The sequence below is a fragment of the Schistocerca serialis genome, chromosome 2 (assembly GCF_023864345.2).
Source record: "Schistocerca serialis cubense isolate TAMUIC-IGC-003099 chromosome 2, iqSchSeri2.2, whole genome shotgun sequence".
NCBI lineage: Eukaryota > Metazoa > Arthropoda > Insecta > Orthoptera > Acrididae > Schistocerca > Schistocerca serialis.
Genome location: NC_064639.1, coordinates 612300140 through 612322326, shown reverse-complemented (window position 1 = coordinate 612322326; position 22187 = coordinate 612300140). Strand labels below are relative to the sequence as shown.

Here is a 22187-nt window from a genome sequence, read left to right as displayed (position 1 = left end):
CCCGTAACCCTCCTGGTCTCAACATTCATTAGTCACTGTCCTCACCCATCCAGCCCCTTCCCTGTTGCCATTCCAGCACTATACAGCCATCATTTCACCGCCACACCTAGTCATTTAATTTCTTTTTATTTCTCTTCTTTCCACTACTTCCTGCCCCCTCCCCCCCCCCCCCCCCCCCCACTTTCTCTCCCGCCCTCCATCTAAACCGCAGCACTTCACTGTCCACCATCCCCACCATACTATCCCTCCCTCTCCTCACCCCAGCCTCCCCCTTACCCCACCCAGTCGCCACTCCCATCATGCATTGGTGCAGCTGCTCGCAATGTAGTTTCAGTTATCTGAGAATGCAGATGTGTGTACAAGTTGCGTTTGCGTGATTTTGTTTGTGTGCATGTCTGTTTGTGTGTCTATTGCTGACAAAGGCCTTAATGGCCGAAAGCTGTAATTGTGTGAATCTTTTTGTTGAGCCTATCATGACTCAGCATCTCTGCTATATGGTGAATTAGTACTTGTGTAATTTACATGTTATTTTTTGTCATGATATTTGTGTAAAAAGCCTCTGGAATCTGAAAAATGACCTTTACAGCATTCCTTTTTGCTGTCTAGAATTATTTGTCATCCAATGAATCTTTGATATTTCCATGTACTAGTTTTGGGAAGGTGTGTGGAAAGTACCATGCTGTTTCTCACAAAACAACTGCAATTTCTTGTGATGCATATAATTTACTTGTGTTTACTATGATAGATATTTTTTCTGATGTTTAATATTGTTTTTGATATGTATGGAACTTTCACGTCACCCCATTAAATCAGTGTACTTTATGTAGATGTGAAAGAAGAATTTAAATATGACAGTGACAAATAATTGATGAACAGCACCTTAAAGCAAATTTTAGTGTTGTTGATATTTTTGGCATAATTTACGGCCAACTTTCTCTTACATAAGTAACTAAATAACACAGTTTTCAGGAAAACACATGAGAATACTCTAGTTGTTTCATCCTGTAACAGAATTTGAAAGACTTGATAAGAAATTTTTCATATGTTACCTTATAATTTATTAAGTGTCATGAAAACTATTGAATGCAAAATGGTTGTAGCAATCAGAGACTAAAGGACAAAATGAGTGATAAAACTGATGGTCTTACACATGGAATTAAGTTAGGAGGTCTGCTGACTTTGGCAGCCACACCACTTGATGAGTGGTGCCTTCCATAGCTGGGTGTATCGGTTCTTATTTTCTGGTGCACTCTATACTAACTCTCTCCAATCTGGGTTCTGTTCCCACTGTGTTCTTCAGTTTTTTTTATTATCTTCTATCCATGGTCTATCCTATTTTATGTGACCACAACTTCTGTGGATGAGGTGATCCGACAGTTTTATCCTTGAAGCATCTGCCATTTTGTGCATAAAAAATTCTTGCAAAGTTGGGCAATAAATAATTTTTGTAGTAGAATGTTTTTAGATGCTGAGGGTTCAGTGTCCTGTATGAAAGTTAAATTTGGAAGTAAGAAGGTTCTGGTATCCATTCTGGATGATAAAGTAGAGTAAACCATGTAGTTTGATAGAATGAATGTGTACTGTGGTAATAGGAGGTTAATGATGGGCAACAGTAACAATAGTGAAGAAAATAAAATGGAGTTTGCCTCAGTGAAAGTCAGTGATTATTGAGTATGGGCAGGAGGGCCTGAAGTTGGCGTTTTTACAGGTAGTAATGCACAAAAAGGAGTGCTTACGCCACTCTAGACGTGAAAATTTATAATAAACAGGCAGTGGTTTTTGTGTCATATGTTGTGGTCGAAATGGTAATACATAAAATGGTGATTACTTTAAAGCAATAACAGAGGTTTATGAGGAGGAAAAGGTATTGATGTTGTTATGACAGCTAAAGCTGTAAGCGATGAAATGTAGCTTAATGATGTAAGTTCTGTTGCATGTCGCATGAAGGTAAGTGTTGAGCAGGCACATTTATTTTGTTAAGCCACTTGCAAATGAGATGGAGAGAATGTTGGATCCTAGTAATGGATGACAAAAATAAATAAATAAGTAAACTCAGAAATGGGCTTAAAATCTGACAAACACTATTTTCCAAAGTGACATACCTGATGATGATGTAAGGTATTATGAAAGACACATACGTATTAGTGAAAAATGTAAGAGACACTGTAAAATGTTGATGCAAAAACATTTCATTTGTGTTCTAAGCAAAAGGAAAAAGTTCCTAACCAAGTACATTAATTTTGTTCTGTGATCAAGAGTATTTTTCTATATTTTCTTTAAAGCACTTCAAATAACTCTATGTGAACCAAAATGTTTTCTTTTGGTCCTAGAGCATCACCAATCAATAACATTTCACTAATTGAAGACAGATTTATAAATGTTGGTATATAAAGGAGAATAAAGAAAGTGTTTTTGTGTAGTGGTTACTAACAGATATTTGTTGATAACAGAATTTTTGCATTTCTCAAAATGCTTACAGACATTTTCATGAAATGCCGGTTCTACTGTCATGCCACTATGATAAAACCAAAGAATGCAGTTTTATGTCAAAAAACAGAGTTACAAGTAGGAATATTTGTTATGCATAACTCTTTTTGACTACCCCATTTATGTTATATGACATTTGATAATAATTTGTGAGCTACAGAATAGGTAAAAGGCTATACTTTGTAATTGTTTTCAAAATTTGTGAGAAAAGACCTTTATGAAGCAAAAATTTGATCTTGTCCTCATCTGAATGAAGTAATGACACCAAGGTAGTCAAAAATATTGTAAATTATGTAATGAAAAAAACCTATGAATATTGATTTGTTATACTCTAAACCTTGTTGCCATAACCAGTTTTATTATTTTGTATCAAAATTTTTCTCACATTTTATGCTTTCAAAATTTTTGGGGGGGTAATATTAATAAAACAGGTTATGGTGAGATAAATGTTCTAACTGATCTTGGATCATATGAAATGACTTATTCCCAAATTGAAGATAAGCAATTATAAACAATCATTTGCATCTTATTTTTGAAATGTAAATTTCAAAGCTGACTTTGCACAAATAGATCAGTATATGATATTATTTTCTTTGCTGCATATTGTTAGAGGTAAATCTTTATCTTTGAATAGTCAGTGGTACGAGCTGGAAGTGTGAGGATGGAATACAAGTTATACATGTTGTGTTAGCATCGTGGTTGATACTGATTTGTATTGTGAAGTGAAATGACTGAAAATATGTGTGTTCAGCACCAGAAAGCCCACCAGTTTTCATATTACATAACAAAATGAAGTTTAGCATCCTCAAGACCAATATAAAATGTTACATTTCAGAATGGAACACAAGCCTACAACTTACAACAAAAAGATGAGTAAAAGATGAGTATTATGAAAACCGTTTATTCATATTCTACCATCACTACCTCTCTCTGTAGTGTGTTACTATCACAGTGTGTCAAGTGCTGTGAAACTGTGAGAGGCCAAACTCAATAAATCAGGTTTGAGTTACAAGAGGGTGGTGATGGTCAGAACATGTACAGGCAAGCAATTGATTACAGTTTCAGAAAAACTGGATGATTTATTCAAGAGAAAGAGCTTCACAAATTGAGCAAGTCAATAATGCATTGGTCCACATTTGGCCCTTGCACAGGTGATTATTTGGCTTGGCACTGATTGACAGAGTTGTTGGTTGTCCTCCTGAGTGACATTGTGGCAGATACCATCCAACTGTCACATTAGATTATCAAAATCTTGAGTTGGTTGCCCCGGTCCCACAAGTAATACTTCTAACATTCTCAAGTGGGGAGAGATCTGATAATCTTGCTAGCCAAAGTAGGGTTTGCCAAGCACGAAGACAAGCAATAGAAACTCTCGCTGTGTGTGGGCGGACATTATCTTGCTGAAATGTAAGACCAGGATGGAATCCCATGAAGGACAACAAAATGGGGCAGAGAATACCATAGATGTACTGCTGTGCTGTAAGGGAGCCACAGATGACAAGCAAAGGGGGTCCTGTTATGAAATTAAATGTCACTTCAGAGCATCACTCCTGGTTGTTGGAAATTATGGCAGATGACAGTCAGGTTGGTATCCCCCCACTGTCTGGGGCATCCCCAGACATGTCTTTGGCCAGGAACCTCATTGACTGGAGTATAATTGTCATCAGTGATGTGTCCGACTCCAAAATGAGGCCCGAAGACCAGCACGCATGTGTCTGGAGATACCTGTGACAGTGGTGATATATCAACCTGACTGTTGTCTGCCATATGGCCTGACAATCGGGAGTGATGCTTTGTTGTGCCATTCCTTTTCATAGCAAGACCCCTTGGTTATCATCTGTAATTTCCTTGCAGCACAGCAGTATGTCCGCAATATTCTAAACCCTGTATTGTTGGCCTTCATGGCAAGATGTCCTGGGCTTACATTTCAGGAACATAATGCCCACCCGCACACGGCAACAGTTTCTACTGCTTGTTTTCATGCTTGCCAATCTCTACCTTGGCCAGCAAGATTGCTAGATCTCTTTCCAATTGAGAGCATTTGGAGCATTACAGGCAGGGCCCTCCAACTAGCTCAGGATTTTGATGATCTAACATGCCAATTGGACAGCATTTGGCACAATATCCATCAGGAGGACATCCAACTCCATCAATCAAATCCGTCAGTCAATAACAAGACAAATAACTGCTTACATACGGACCAGAGAATGACTAACACATTACTGACTTACTCAGTCTGTGAAGCTCTTTTTCTTGAATAAATCATCCATTTCTTGTGAAATTGTAATCTTTCTTTGTCTGCACATGTGCATCACATCTATCACCTTCTGTCCCATTCGGGTAATTCCTTTATGGTGCATCATTTTGTATTTTTGTCTTACAGCATATTGCAGTTAAAAGAGCACCTATCTCATTCACAAATTCTGTACAGAATCCAGAATGAGATTTTCACCCTGCAGCAGAGCGTGTGCTGATATAAAACTTCCTGGCAGATTAAAGCTGTGTGGGCACTTTCCTGCGAAAGGCAAAGGTCCCGAGTTCAAGTCTCGGTCCGGCACACAGTTTTAATCTGCCAGGAAGTTTCCGTACAGAATCTCAAAATTTTAAACATGGCTGAAGCAGCAACTGTTAAAAATCTTCATGGTAAATGATAACAGCCAAACAGTTGTAGGATAAAAAAATAAATCTTTATCCTGATACTGTTTGGCTGTTATCACTTACCGTCAGTCAGTACAGAATCTGGGATGTGGAGATTTGTTCAATTTTATTGTACAGAAAGTTCTAGTTGAGAATTATGAATTATTTAGGAATAAAGGAGATGACTCACTGAAGGCAGAAGCTCTGCATTGGTGAGAAGAGGCTGGGGAGAAGCATCTACAGGCTCATTGGAGAGTGGAGAGCCACATGTGGGCTAGCTGGTGCTGCAGATAGAGGGGGCAGGTGGCAGACAGCTCGGCATGCCATGTTGCAGACTAGGGCATGAGATGGTAGCATACAACTAGCTGACACAAACTGGGCGGGGGTACTGGGACGGGGGATGGTGTGCGATGGAGAGGGTCCAGATGGCACAGATTGTGAACCAGCCATTGAAATCCCACGTGTTGTGCTCTGCTGCATGTTGTGCCACTGGGTCATCTTCCTTGTTTTTGGCAACTGGTTGGCAATGGACATTCATTCTGGCTGATAGCTGGTTGGTTGTCATAACAATGCTAAACACTGTACAGTGGTTGCAGCAGATCTGGTACATGACATGGCTGCTTTCACAGATGGCACAGCCTCTGGTGGGTAGGATAAGCCTGTGACAGGACTGGACAGGAAGATGCTGGGTGGGTGGATTGGGCAGATCTTGCATTTGGGTCTTCCACAAGGGTATGATCCCTGTGGCAGGGAACTGAGAATGAAATTTTCATACATTATTATACTGCCTAGTGGCTCCCTTCCATCTAAACCTCATATTGTCTGTCCGTCGTTACTGTCTTCTTTACCTAGCTGATCTCTATTGTCCGTCCATTTCTTTCTCTTATGTTTCTTCCCTCTTGCCTTTATGACACACTCTGTGACAGCTACGACACACATGGTTGCAAGCAACTTTTGTTACACCCTATAGTTACAGTCGCACCTATTATGACGGTCACGCACACAACGCAACGTGCCATGTGACTCCCGATAACAACATAACACACTTACAGCAACACAAAATCCTTTCCTCCCTCACATATCACACCTGATCTGTCTGTCTTTGTTTCCTCTTTATCTCTTATGTATGTTGATAAATCACATGTCATCAAATTTATTTTGCGCACATGACAATATGTGGAGATGAGATATAAGTCAGTCACAATACTACCCCCTGACCCCAACACAAATCCTTTCCCTCCTTATACGTATCAACATTATTCAACTCTCCCTGTAAGCTTTACCAGTGACTTTCAACACCAACTTCCTTCCCCAGTGTTCCCTCCCCCCTACCCCGGCAATGCAATGGACCCCTGCTTTGTTTATCTGCATCAGTTTAGAAAAGTTTCCCTATTCCTAGCCAAAACCCTGTCCCATATCTTGTCCCTTAAATGCTGCCCAATCCATAAAATCCCCCCACATGGCCTAACTGCAAAAATCCCTATTTCTGGATCCCACCACTTTTTCCACAATGACCATCACCTTTTCAGATTCTGCCAGTCCCTTTTGCTCATAAACCTGGTTCTACAAAACTTGTCTCCATGGCACAGGCATCCCTGAACCACTTCCACTCCCTCTGCAAAATACTGTTACTGTGCAACCCCACTACCTACACCTCACCACCCAAATTAAAATCCTGACAATCCAACACCTAGAACAACATTCCAAACACAACCTCCACATATTATCCAGCCTGCTGAAATCCTACTCTCACCTTGGCACACCACTATACAACCCCAAACCTACTTGCGGTGTTCCTCCTCCTCAGCCCCTCATAGCACCCAGACTCTGCCTGACTGAACTTTTCAACCTCCAACATTCTCCAAAACCCCTACCAACACTCCATGATATCCAGAATCAAAACAATCCCAGAACATTGTTGTTAACCTCTCCACCAAAATCTTCAGCCCCACAGTAGTTTCACTCCTATTCAAAGGCCTCACATTCAGCCTTGCTCCCAGGTTTAACCATGTTGGTCTTGTGAAAGACCTACTCTCCATCTTCTGCTCTCTATAGTGAGAACATTTCTTTGCCATCAAACCCTCCAACCAAAGCAAACCCGAGCCTAGCATTGAATTTTCCCTGTCCCAATTCGTATCACCATCAAACTGTCACCCTCCCACACACTCACAACACCATTCCCTGGTCACGTTCCAGGAATTCATAACTTCCAATTTGGTCTATTCATCCCTCCCCAGGTCCCTCCTCAGGTCCCTCCCCTAGAACAACAACCTTTCCGCAGAAGAAAGGACTGCCCCACACTGCCTGCTCCTGGCAGATAAAGGTTCTATCACTGTTGTGATGAACCAGAGTGACTACCTGGTAGAGGGCCTCTGCCAGTTGTCTGACATCTCCACCTATAAGCTCAGACAAAGTGACCCAATCCTAGAAGTCCAACAGAACCTCCAATCCCTGCTGAAATCCATAGGCCCTTCCCACAACCTCCCCCCCAGAATCCACCTCCCTTCTCACCCCAACAACAGCCCACACACCCACCTTCTACATGCTCCCCAAAATGCACAAACCTAACAATACTCGGCACCCCATTGTGCCCCCACTGAAAGAATCTCAGCCCTTGTTGACCAACATCTGCAACCACTTGTCCAAAACCAACCTTGCACATTAAAGATACCAACTACTTCCATCACACGCTCTCCACCATCCCTACACCCTTATCTCCTGGGTCCCTACTCGTAACTGTAGATGCAGCCTCCTTACATATCAACTTCTCTCATGCCCATGGCCTTGTTGTATTTGAACACTACCTCTCAACACCATGCAGTTTCCAAACCCACCACTTCATTCCTCGTATAACTAACCAACTACATCCTAGCCTATAACTACTTCATCTTTGAAGGAAAAGTATACAAAAAAATTGTAGCACAGCCATAGGCACCTGCATGGCACCCTCTTCATCGGTCACCTAGAGGAAACATTCCTAGCTTCCCAAAACTCCGAACCGCTTGGGTGATTGATGATATCTTTGTAATCCGCACCCAAGGCCAGAACACCTTATCCTCACTGCTCCACAATCTCAACACCTTCTCTCCCATTCACTTCACCTGTTTTCTTCCACCCATTGTGCCACTTCCCCTGATGTTGATCTCCTCCTTTCAAATGGCTTCATCTACACCACAGTCCACATCAAACCCACCAATCACCAACAGTATTTGCACTTAGCAAGCTGCCACCCCTTCCACACCAAAAAGTCCCACCCATACATCCTGGCAACCCATGGCAAATGCATGCATCAGCAGTGATGAGAACTCCCTCGCACAGTATGCTGAAGGCCTCACACACACCTGATCCTCACATCAATCCCAAGAACCAACCATTACGGAGCGCCCTCCTTGTCACTCAATACCTCCCAGGACTGAAATGACTGAACTATGTCCTTCATCAGGGCTTTGATTATCTAATCATCATGCCCTGAAATGAGGGACATCCTACCCAAGACACTTCCATCCCCTCCCAAAGTGGAGTTCTGCTGCCCACCCAACCTCCACAACATCATTGTCCATCCCTAAGCCACTCCTACACCCAATACCCTGCCACAGGGATCATACCCATGTCGAAGACCCAGATGCAAGACCTGCCCTATCCACCTGCCCAGCACCTCCTACTCCAGTCCAGGCTGGGCTGCCTGTGAAAGCAACCATGTCACATACCACATCTGCTGCAACCACTGCACAGCATTTTACATTGGTATGACAACCAACCAGCTGTCAACAAGAATGAGTGTCCACCACCAAACTGTTGCCAAAAACAAGGTGGACCACCCAGTAGCACAACATGCAGCAGAGCACAACATGTGAGATTTCAATGGCTGCTTCACAACCTGTGTCATCTGGATCATGCCCACCACCCCACCAGCTTTGCTGAGCTGCAGATGGAAGCCGTTCTTACAGCACATCCTTCACTCTTGTAACCTCCTTGGCCTAAACCTTAGGTAAATCACTGTCCCCTCACAACCCTCCCAATAGTGTGTGTGTGTGTGTGTGTGTGTGTGTGTGTGTGTGTGTGTGTGTGTGTGTGTGTGTGTGTGTGTGTGTGAACACCATCCCCTGTATCAGTACCCCTGGCCACTTTGTGTCAGCTAGTTGTGTGCTGCCATCTTACGTGCTAGTCTGTGAAATTGCATGCCCCGCCATCTGCCACCTGGCCCCTTTACCTGCACCCCCCTCTAGCCCACAGACAGCTCCCCACACTTTCACGAACTGCTAGACGCTTCCCCCCAACCCCTTCCCTCCCTGCAACCCACCTCTCTCAATCCACTACCCCTCCCCAGCCTGCACCACCACCTGACCCCAATACATTCACCGTGGGCCAGGAAAGAGCTGGCAGTCGAATGAGCACAAGGTAGGGAGACAGGCGTGTGCATGTGCATGAATGCGTGTGTGTATGTATGCATGTTTCTCCTACAAGCTTGAAAAAGGAATTTCAAGCTAGCAAAGATCTGTATCTTTTGTTAGTGTATCTACTGACAATGCAGCATTTCTGCCTTGCAGCATTTCTGCCTTCTGTTGAATTGTCTTGTTTATTCCTAAATAATTTGTTCAATTTTAGCAGTTTCAGCTGTTTCTCTACACCACTGACACTAACAAATGTACCACTCATCTTTTCAGTGCTGAAAAAGTGAAATTGGGCCAATAATACTGAGCTTTCCCTTTTGTGTATTGGCCATTATGAAAAGGCATTAGGACAAAAATGGTGCCTTATCCTATGTGTCAGTATAATTTCAAAGACTCTTGCAAAAAGGTTAACATCATCAGAAATATATACATGCATTTGTTAACAGCAGCAACAAAAGCAGGATATTATTCATCCATAAACATGCTATTAAGTCCTTGTCACAAAAATACACACTGTGCATAGGATCATTTCTCTATGCAATGGAATTACATGCAGGTAGAGCACAGCTGTCTTAACAGCTGAAAGCTACAATGGACAGTGTCATTTTCTGTAAAGCATGTGGTAATGGGTAATGGAAAACTACCAATACAAGGCACAATGTGACATTCTTCAAACAGTTACGAAAGGAAGAATTATTTCATTTTATTGGAAATGAGTTAACAAAACTGTGGAAGGATACCCTCTCATCTGTGACACACAAGAATGTGAAACAGCTTGGAGACTTTACTAGCTGGAATGAGGCTATCAGTATCTCTCTCTCTCTCTCTCTCTCTCTCTCTCTCTCTCCCCCCCCCCCCCCCCCCCCTCCCTCCTCCCGTTAAATTTTAATGTCCAACCATCCCATTTAGGTTTTCTGTGATTTTCATAAATTGCTCCAGGCAAATGCCATGGTTGTTATTTTGAAAGGGCATGGTTGATTACCTTCCTTGAAGCAAGCATTCTGAGCTTGTGTGACATCTCTAATAACCTTGTTATCAATTGGATGTTAAACAATAACCTTCCATTTTTTTGTATGTGGGTGTACTAGAAAGCTGCTTTATGCCAATAATTTTATACAATTTATACACTGACAACACCATTTGACAATGAGACAAAATTTTCCAACTGGTTTTTACAATGACATGAATAGTGACAATTTAACTTAGGCATTCATATCTGTGGACAATCAAACAATATATTACAACTCTGAATATGCATTATAACAAAAACTCTTGAATTACAGACACTAATTAAAAATATAATTGTGGTCATTGCAAATGCAATATAAGCTGGTCATTAATAACAAACTTATTGAAAATAATGATATCAATATAATAGAGGGAAACATTCCACGTGGGAAAAATTATATATAAAAACAAAGATGAGGTGACTAACCGAACGAAAGCGCTGGCAGGTCGATAGACACACAAACAAACACAAACATACACACAAAATTCAAGCTTTCGCAACAAACTGTTGCCTCATCAGGAAAGAGGGAAGGAGAGGGGAAGACGAAAGGAAGTGGGTTTTAAGGGAGAGGGTAAGGAGTCATTCCAATCCCGGGAGCGGAAAGACTTACCTTAGGGGGAAAAAAGGACAGGTATACACTCGCACACACGCACATATCCATCCACACATACAGACACAAGCAGACATTCTTTGCTTGGTTGTGGGTGTAATGAGAAAAGATAAAAGATATAGTGAATATATATGATGACTGCTCAATATGTCTGCTTGTGTCTGTATGTGTGGATGGATATGTGCGTGTGTGCGAGTGTATACCTGTCCTTTTTTCCCCCTAAGGTAAGTCTTTCCGCTCCCGGGATTGGAATGACTCCTTACCCTCTCCCTTAAAACCCACTTGCTTTCGTCTTCCCCTCTCCTTCCCTCTTTCCTGATGAGGCAACAGTTTGTCGCGAAAGCTTGAATTTTGTGTGTATGTTTGTGTTTGTTTGTGTGTCTATCGACCTGCCAGCGCTTTAGTTCGGTAAGTCACCTCATCTTTGTTTTTATATATAAACTTATTGAAAATGTTGACAATTTTACCTCCCTTGTATATTAAATACAAAATTCAGAAATTCACCAAAAATTGTGGTGTAATAAGTGGACACAGAAAATAAGAAAAGGAAGGAAATGCTGCTGATATTTAAAAGTCCATAGAGTGGCACATATGGTGCTGAAACATGGATCTATACTAGCAAGGGAAAAAGTTGAACCCAAGTGTCACAAACATGTTTCTTTGCTTGGTTGTGGGTGTAATGAGAAAAGATAAAAGATATAGTGAATATATATGATAACTGCTCAATATCTACAGACTAAGTCTGTGGATTGCAGTCCCAGTCAGCATTCCAGATGAACAACACAAAACTGTTAGACCTATGAAAGAATGCAACATAAGAGATCTTAGAACTAGATTAAGGTCAGTTAACTGGAATGACATCTTATACAAAGATATGTGTGTGAATAACACAAGCAAATTATTTATAGTGGAAATTGCAAGAATATTTGATGAGTGTTGTCCCAGATTAGCAAAAAAACAGAATAATAACCAAGCTCATAAACCACAGAGACTAAATAATTGGTTCACACCATACCTCAACAGCATCAGGGTTATGCTTCTTATGTTTAAGGACAGATCTCATAACAGCAGCAAGGATAAAGAGATGTACATCAGAATAAGAAAAATTTATAGATCTGAAATAAGCTTGGCAAAACATAGGGCGAATGATAACTATATTCTTAAATCTAGAAACAGTTGTAAAGCTGCCTGGGAAGTAATTAAAAGTGAAATAAATAGACCAACAACTCAACTAGCTATATCCATAGCCCCAGATATCTTAAAATCACACTTTGTTAATTTCAGTTTACAGCAAGATTTGTTCCCCCCCCCCCCCCCTCCCCCTCCCCCCCCCCCCCCCCCCCCCCCGAAAGCCTTGCTTGATGTTAAAACTCTTTTAGGTTTAAATAAGAATGTAGTTCATAAATTCTGCTGGGCAACAGTAACTGAAAATGATGTTAGCAAAGCAATAGACAAACTAAGTAGTTTCAGAGCAGAGCACTTCTGTGGTCTGTCAAACTTTGTCATAAAGAAGATATCAAGTGATCTTCTGTCCCCTCTAACCACTCTCATTAACCGTATATTACAGCAAGGGATTTTCCCCGACTGTTTGAAAATAGCAGTAACTATTCCCATATTTAAGAAAGGAGATAAATCAAATCCAAGTAACTATCGCCCTATCTCATTAATCCCAATAATATCTAAAATAATCGAAGACTGTTTTCACCAACAAATGAATCACTATTTTGAGAGGAATAACTTGTTAAGTAACTCACAGCATGGATTCGGGTCTAAACTATCCACAGTTAAAGCAGTTGAACATATTGTTAGTGATATATATGATAGCTTTGAAAACAAATTAATCTCTTGTGCTACTCTCCTAGACCTGAGGAAAGCATTTGACACTGTATCTCATAGTACTTCGATCATGAAATTAAGACACTATGGCATGGAAGAGGACACCCTGAAATTATTAGAATCCTACTTAAACAACAGAGTACAATTTGTTAGTGTAAATGGGCAGCTGTCAAACCTACAAACAATAAAAAGAGATGTACCACAGGGCTCCATACTTGGGCCCTTCCTGTTTGTAGTGTATGTTAATGATATGCCACAGTATTTACCCCGTAAAACAGTCCTCTATGCGGACGATACAACTTTTATCAATTCAGGACAGATCCTTGAATCTGTAAGAGAAAAAAATATTGTAATATTTGAAAAATCGGTTCATTGGTTTAGTGCAAACTCCCTATACATAAATGAAACAAAAATTGAGGAAATATTCTTTAATTTGAAGGTATCAAACAAAGAAAATAAGTCTGTTAAACTGTTAGGAATGATGATTGACCAGAAACTTAGCTGGGATAAACATATCATATACGTCTGTTCTAAACTTGCATGTGCTATGTTCCTACTTTATAAGCCTAGGAATAATGTCAGCCAAAACTTACTGCTGCATTCATATTTTTCTTATATCCACCCCCATCTTTCATATGGTATTCTGCTCTGGGGAAATTCTCCTAATTCAGTATAAATTTTTAGATGCCAAACAGTTCCTTGTTTGTACATCTATTATTGCTTATTACACGTAAAAGAAAACATGGCTCAATATCCCCTTAGGTCATCTGTCCACACCCATAATACAGGACGAAACCACACAATTGATCTGCCATACTCTAGATTGTCCAAGATACATAATAGTTATAAATATGTAGGCCTCGAACTGTTTAATATGCTCCCTAAAATTGTACAAACAGTACCTAAAAATAAATTTAAGACAACATTGGGCCAATGGCTCAAAGGTAAAGCATTTTACTCAGTTGATGAATATAAAGTTTGTAATATGGCAGATTTGCTGTTTCAACATAGAGAAAGGTACCTCTGCCTGTAGTAGGACCTAAATTTGGAAAAACAATATCTAACATATAGGCATAGACCTATTTCGAGTGCTCTATATTTGTATCAATATCTTAGGATAATGACATAGTGTTATCAACATGTATATGATAATGATATAGTGTCACCAACATGAATACTCCCCGCTGAATATAAATTTGTATAATGTTTGCTTTTTTATTGTGAAATTAACACTATATAAAATTCCAAATGTGTGCTATTGTACTACACTAACATTCGTATGATTTATATATACGTTGTTATGAGAATATAACCATCTTTATACTGTAATTAAACTTATTGTTGAAGTCCATTGTATAAGAAAATATTGAATGGCTAATAAAGATTCTTATTCTTATTCTTAAACTATGAAATCATTAACTATGGCCAGAGGTGGAGTTCTAAAGCAGAAGAGATGAGTGGGGAGATTGATCTAATCACAAGATCAATCTCTAATGTCAATAATAAGTGACTTTCATTTTGAAGCATTTACCACATCAGTAGAGATGACGACAAACAGACTGTTGTAAAGCAAAAACTGTTCATATACTGTCAGATCCTGCTTTTTAATTGCTTAAGATCACTAATATATAGGCAAATTAGCCACAAGTGATCAGTAATTAATGACATAAACATGAAAAGTAAGAAAAGCACATCTGGGTGATAAGAAATAACAAAGATAGTAAATTATAAATAGTGTAGCAATGGAAACCTAAAGCCAGTTTCAATAAAATAGAAGACTATTACTATTGTTACCGTGTCATTGATATTTAGCGCTCTCTTCATATGAATGCCCCCGTCACTAGAAACACCCATTGGCATTGCCATCAGCTGAATGTCTGGCCAGGCAGTTGTAGAGCCTAAAGCCCTTGTTTGTAGCAAAGCAAGTGCTTCACATCCAGGTGTTGATAATGGGCCTATAATATAAAATAAGGTATGTGATAAGGCTGTATTTATTAATTAATACTTTGGTGGAGGGAATAAAGACAATATTCTGAGAAGCACCACAAAGAGACAGAAAAGGCCACCACTGTCATGACTGTACGACTGTTGAATAGACAATATGGACACACATTCTGTATATTCACTTCTCAGGCACAAATATAAAGGAAGAAATTTAAATTTAGAAAATTGATCGAAAATGTGTCAAATTACTTCTTATCCAAGTACTAGAGGGCACAGCAGCACAAAATCAAAATACAATTTCTAAATATTAATTACTTAAAAATCTAAGTTTTTAACAGTTGTAACCTACAATTTTTATTTTGTTTTGATAACTTTACTGCTACTGGCTGTTTTACAGAATACAAAAAAAGATAAGAAATAAATATCTTTCAGAGCCATAACTAGGTAAAGTATGGAGTTATAAAGAGCAGCAAATTTTCTGTTTTAAATCACAGCTACTTTTTAACTGCCCATGATAACTAGTCACAAATGTTAGCACTTAAACTTCCATTTAGTTAGTTGGTTTGGGGAAGGGTACCAAACAGCGAGGTCATTGGTCCCATCAGGTTAGGGAAGGACAGAGAAGGAAGTCGGCCATGCCCTTTCAAAGGAACCACTTGCCTGAAGTGATTCAGGGAAATCACGGAAAACCTACATAAGGATGACCGGATGCATGTTTGAACTGTCATCATCCCAAATGCAAGTCGAGTGTGCTAACCACTGCGACACCTCACTCGGTGACAACTACCATTTATAACTGACTATGACAGCATAATCAGTTTTGAGAATTAGGAGACACAATGTGTTATTTTATATCATTTTAATTGATTCAACATGGGTTCATTGATTATATAATGGCTGAGTGACAATAATAATAATAATCTTTGTTCTATCTCATGGCTAAAAACAGATATAATAAATAATGTCTTACATGTCTGCAATGGTACAAAGAGCATGTGTTCCCAGATGATGTTATGATCTGGGGAGATACAAATGAAGTCCAAGAAAAATGGAAGATATGGAATGATCTTTTTGAGGAGTTTGGTATCAAAGTCAGTGAATCAAAGACTGTAGCCATGAAGGTCAGCAGACAAGGAGAACAGCATGAGTTACAGCTGAATGGAAGACTCCTGGAGAATGTACAACACTTCCCATCTTCGAGCTGTGAGATAGATTGCAAAAACTTAATGCAAACTGAAATTCTAAACTGCACATATAAGCACACTTAAGTCTTACAACAAAGTAAGATGCCTACTTTGGGACAACCAGATACCACACAAGGCAAAACTAGGCATCTTCAGTACCTACTATATTACAATTTTGACCTACTCACTGGAGACCAGTGACCAGTGCTCAGAGAAAGAGAGAGAGAAAGAGAGAGAGAGAGAGAGAGAGAGAGAGAGAGAGAGAGAGAGAGAGAGAGAATAATCAGGTCAAAGCTGTTAAAACAAAGTTTGTTATATCTATGCCGAGACAATAAAAAAAAAGGATATGCTAAGGAATGAAAAGAACGAAATGGATGCAGATGTGAAACTGTGTACTGGGAAAACTCTACCAATCTCCATTAAGGTGGTAGGGTTATGTGAAAGAGATGGAAGCAACCAGGATACCCATGAAATTCCTTGAAATGGTTAGAATGGAAGAAGATATGTTGGATGTCCAGAGGACATCACTGAAAGTGGTCTCCTTTGGAATCCATGAGTATGAGCAGTAAAAGTATAAAGAAAGTTGCAAGAGGCCTGTCATAATAAGTTGGAAACTAGAATCATCTGATGATGATGATGTTGACAGAAAGAAAAATCTTTTTTTTTTTTTTTCACTGGTACAATTAAAAATAACATTAACTAAGGAAACTAATCAACAACAAGAAAAATGATAAGTGTGTAAATTGTCACAGAACCTACAAAAATCACAATAAAAAGATTGCTCATGCCTATTTCAAGAGTGCTAAATGTATGCAAAAGTCAGTAAGAGATATGATTCTAAGAAATGTCAAATACAGCATAAAATACTTTATTGCAGTAAGAAATAGTCAGAGGGACAAGATGAAGACTGAACAGAAAGTACTGAAATTCATTGCTGAATTCAAAAGGACACTTGTGGTGTGCACTTGTACTGATTGTAATAAACAACGCATTTTAAGCATTCTTTACAAAATATTAAAGAGTGTACGACAAAATCCATATAGCAGCAGCAATAGATGAAAATGTATATGCCACAAGAAGACAGCCATTTCAGATGAACAGAGCAGGCCACAGCACATGTCAAAGGAGAAAACTACTACTTTAAGACCTATGTGTATTCATTATAACTGTTTTTGTATTGGAATTTTTTGATGTACCATGCCTTTTCCCCATGCCTTCACCTGCATATGTGTTTGACACAATACTGCACACACTCTCCCCCCTTCTTTGGTTCCACCTTTTCCTCCATCACTCTGTTGACCTCTCCACCCCCTCTGTTTCTTCATCTCCTACTCCTCCCCCCCCCCCCCCCCCTACCACTGCCTATATGCGCCTCCAGCTCTCTCTGACCTTCTGCTCCTCCACCTCTCTCTGCCCATTCCCTCCTAACCCCTCTGTCTTTACCCTTCTTCGCACTTCTCTCTATCCGTCTGCTTCTAACTCCCTCTCTCCCAACCCATCCCTCCATGCATGCTGATACTACTCCAATACAACATGTCTGTCGCGCAGGGCAGCCTACACATCAGGAACTGGAAAACCATTTCTTGGCCTTTCATATAGGCTGTCATGCAAAGTAGGTTGATAAGTCAGTCAAAAACTACTCCACCATAGCATGGCTATCGTGTGGGCTGCCTACATGTTGAGTGGCTGTAGAAACCATTTCTTGCCCCTGACATGTAGGCTGCCCAGCAAAGCACAACTATCAGGCAGCCGATACTCTTCCTACACAATATGCCTGTCATGAAGGGTAGCCTGTACGCCAAGGGCTGGAAAGAAGATGCTTTTTCCTGCATCTCCACTTCTATTGGAGCTAAGATATCATAAAACACACAGTGCTGATACTCATAAGGCCTGCTGTTTCCATGGCAAATTTGATTGAAATTGACCCAGGGGTTTGGAGGGAGATCCCAGACAAACAAATAAGCAGAGGGAGGGAGGGAGGGGGACGGAGGAGAGAGAGAGAGAGAGAGAGAGAGAGAGAGAGAGAGAGAATCATTCAAAAGTTTGTTTAAAGACTTTAGCAAACAGTCTAATAAAAGCCAGAATTGATTTAAATTATTTAGGACATTTTTCCTATTGAAGCACCATCTGGATGCCACCGATGGTGTCTAGCACCTAACAGCCAAGAAAGAGGAATGTTGGTTGCTTATTCCACCCTTGTTGCACCTGTGGACCCTCCAGTTGCAAGCCTGGAACTGAAAAAAGGACAGTAAGAACACTATAGCACAATGTCTTTTACTGGCCCAGAATTGAGAAGGTGACTGAACATAGTGCCTGGGCATGTTTGGCTTTTGCCCAGAATCATTCAGAACAATATTTATCTCCCTGTTCAAATCCTGAGCACCTATGGGAGTGAGTTCATGTTGATTTTGCTGGCCTGTCCCAATGAGCTATGGGACTATTTGTGCTGGACATCTCAAATTCCACTAAATAGTACAGATTACAATCACTTAAGTAAACACTATAATCTGTTTCCTGGCCAGCATTTTTGCCATGGAGGTCATTCCCCACACCATAGTTTCAGTCAATGGTCCTCAGTTCTGCATTCCACCTCTTCTATAGAATACAGCACTTGACTACTGCCCCGTTCCACCCACTGTAGAACTACAGGGAGACATGGATGTTTAGCACATTAAAGGTACAAATGCAGGAAATGATGATGTCCATGTTTTCTGAAGGCACATCCCATACACCTCAGTCACTGAATGTAACCTAGCCGAGATCTTGGATGGGTGCAGATCCCGAGCTTTGTTCAATATTCTGCCCTCAACACTGTGAGCCTAGAGCCCAATACTCCATGCATACCTGCAAAACTTAAAAACTCAAGAGATTCAGTTTTAAAAATTAGTAGGTACCAAGGACCAAGAACCGCAGTTCATTTTCAGTATAATCCATAGGCAACTGATGTGAGTCTTTCCCTATGACATCACAAAGCTATATAATAGGTAAAAGAATGCAAATAAGAACACTAGAACTTCATGTGCAGCCTAGCACAGGTAATTAGTATTAGGTACTACATTGGAATATTTGAAATAAAAAAGTGTGACTGCCATAAAACACTGTTCTCCATATTGTCTTGTGACATACACATGTAAAAAGGCTTGCTGATTGGCTCTCAGACATATTCTGAAATTCTGCCAAAACTCCTCCTTTTTTGAGTTTCAGGGGAAGTATTCACTTTATCTTCATAAGATTTCAATCATTATGTGGCGGTATGTCCAAAGTTAGCTGGTATTATATATTCTCAGGGAAACAATGTCATTAAAGTCTGTAAAATTCTCATAATATTTAACTCTAGTGATGTATGTAGCCTATTAATATTAAGGTATACTTAAGTATTGAGTAACATAGAAACAATAATAAGAACATGCACAGTACCTGTCTTGTAATGGGTGAAGAAGAGGGAAACAGATATTTTTTGCCATAATTAAAAACAAAATGTTGTTGTTGTTGTTGTGGTCTTCAGTCCTGAGACTGCTAAAATTGAGAGAAATAATTGAACAATTGAAGACAGGAGAAAAAGTAGAAAATCAGGAGTCTCTCACCTTAATCAGAAGAGTTAGCAGGTATGTCGATGGTTTTGGACAATTAGCAAACCTTGACATACAAATAAAATTGAAAAAATTCTTCCTGTTAAGTTCTAAACAAAACATTTCTATGTCCATGTTACTGATGTGCAATGGCATTGTTGGGGAAAAAACATAAACGAAGGCAGAATGTACATCACTGAAACATACATTAAAGGATCTGAAAAGGACAGATTAAAACTGTAAAATCTTTTGGCAGCATGAAAACAATTCTTGATTTTATATTTCTCAGTATTTAATTCAAATTTCCACATTTTTCCACAAAATGGGAACTTACTTAGGAAGTAAAGACAAAATTCTAAAAGTAATAGAAGATAAGCTATTGTTGGACAATATGTAACAACTCCTATTTCTCTCATGCATACATGCCATGCCACAAGTCACCAGACCACAACTGTGGCACTGTCTTAATCAAAATACATGTTTATAAGGGCCATGCAAATTCCACATTCTGACAAATGTGAAGTTTGTACTGAGAGCAACAAGGAAATGACTTTTTTGTACTACACTTTAGCTGGCCTGAAATTTGGTAAGCTCACACACCTGAAAAGAAATGATCAGCAATGAAACAAGATGACATAATATTAATACTTGTCCCATAGATCTTGAATACATCATTTCGTAATCATGTGGAAAGTGTCAGTTTAATATAAGTTTTCTTTACTGAGAAATGCATGCTTGAACATAACTGCAGATGCTGGCCAAGCCTGCACATTGTGCAGTTGTACCTGATCATGAATAGCACCTGGGCAATGTCCTCAACACATTGTCAGTTTCAGTCATGTTCAAAACAACATTGTGCGTAGTTGTGAGTATCTCATGTCAAAGCTAAGTGAAGTCAAACTTGGGCAAACACCTGTTGGTGTTCAGATTGTAGGTGCTTCCATAACCAAAGTAGTCAAACAGTTTGGTGTTACAAGAGGCACTACTTCAAAAATCTATACTGCATACAGGAAAAGCAGAAAAACATCATCTGCTAAGCCACAAAATGGATGAAAGTCAATGTTGAGTGATCATGACAAAGGGTCATTGAAGAGAATTGTGACGAAAAATAAGAGAATGACAGCTGCAAAAGTCACTGCAGAAATGAACATCACACTCTCGAACCCTGTCAGCACCAAACAAATATGAGGGAAGTCCTGAAGTAAGGAATTGCAGGGTGAGCTGGAATTGCAAAAAACACTCATCAGTGATGCAAATGCCTGTAACAGGAAAATATGGTGCCAAAGCCAAAGAACCTGGATTATGGAGTAATGGGAGAATGCCATTTGGTTGAATGAGTCTCTTTTCACATTTTTCCCAACTTCTGGCCAAGTTTATGTCCCAAGAGTGAAATACAGCAGGGGTTTGGCGATGATTTGGACAGTCAGATCATGATATTCCAGGGGCCTCAGGGCTACTCTGCAAAACTGCATTACTGACTAGGATTATGTGAGCATTTTGGCTGATCATATCTGTACCATGGCACAATATTTCTTCCCCAGTGGTGATGCTGTGTTCAAAGATAACAGGGCCCATGTTCACACAGCTCGCATCATATAGAAATGGTTTTTGAGCAAAGGGGCGAATTTTCACACCTCCCCTGGCCACCAAAGTCAACATATCTCAATGTTACTGAATTACTGTAGTCTACTTTGGAGAGAAGGTTGTATGACTGCTACCCCCTCCATCACCGTTACCTGAACTTACCACTATCTTGCAGGAAGAATGACATAAGATTCCCCTGAAAACCACACAGGGCTTATACTTATCACTGAGAAGACTAGAAGTTGTTTCAAATGCCAACAGTTTCCCTCCAATCATATTAGGAATAGTGCTGTGTTTTTGGTGTTACCATATTTTCATCCACCCCCTGTATTCATCATCACAGAAAAAATCTAGATTTCAACTCCAGACAGAAAAGAACCAAAGCTTTTTTTAACTATCAAATTTTTGTCTCAAGACAACAATAACACAGGCCAATGACGGACCAACTTTTTTGCTGAAATACCTTATTCTTATGTTTTTTTAGGGTGGGAAAAAATCTGATACTCAAAAAACTGTATCACCCACCATTTCTCCACATTTTATAGTTAAATTTATTTAATTAAACGATTTTTTAAAGAAATCAACAGCTTTTATATAGTTAAAATAATTTAAAAAGGAGATGTAGTGAATGTAGATGACGTTGGTAGCACTGCTGAAAAACATTTGCTGGCACAAAATGGTCAATTCTATTTTTGTGTTAACAGATGGCGTTTTGTTTATACTGTCAACCTAACCTAATTTTCCCATTTCCTGTACCTGTGCTCAGTACAATGTCTAATAGCGGTTGTAAAAACTCTACTGACAGTTTTTGTTATATTTTTGGTGAATTTGTGATTAAAAAACTCCAAAGAAACATTACAGACTCTGTGAAAAAGGTTTATCTATCATACTTTGGATCTAAACTTGGTGATCAATATAAATCTTGGCTGCCGCATA

At 39.7% G+C, this 22187-nt stretch overlaps 1 protein-coding gene across 3 annotated transcripts in view; it reads right to left on the bottom strand.

Annotated features, from left to right (window-relative positions):
- Nucleotides 1-22187, bottom strand: part of LOC126455643 (glucose dehydrogenase [FAD, quinone]-like) — a 191172-nt gene that overhangs the window by 21694 nt on the left and 147291 nt on the right. For all 3 annotated transcript variants that reach the window (XM_050091408.1, XM_050091409.1, XM_050091410.1), the window contains one exon: nucleotides 14765-14925. In XM_050091408.1, coding sequence (XP_049947365.1) covers nucleotides 14765-14925 — 161 coding nt within the window. The remainder of the gene's footprint in view (nucleotides 1-14764; nucleotides 14926-22187) is intronic.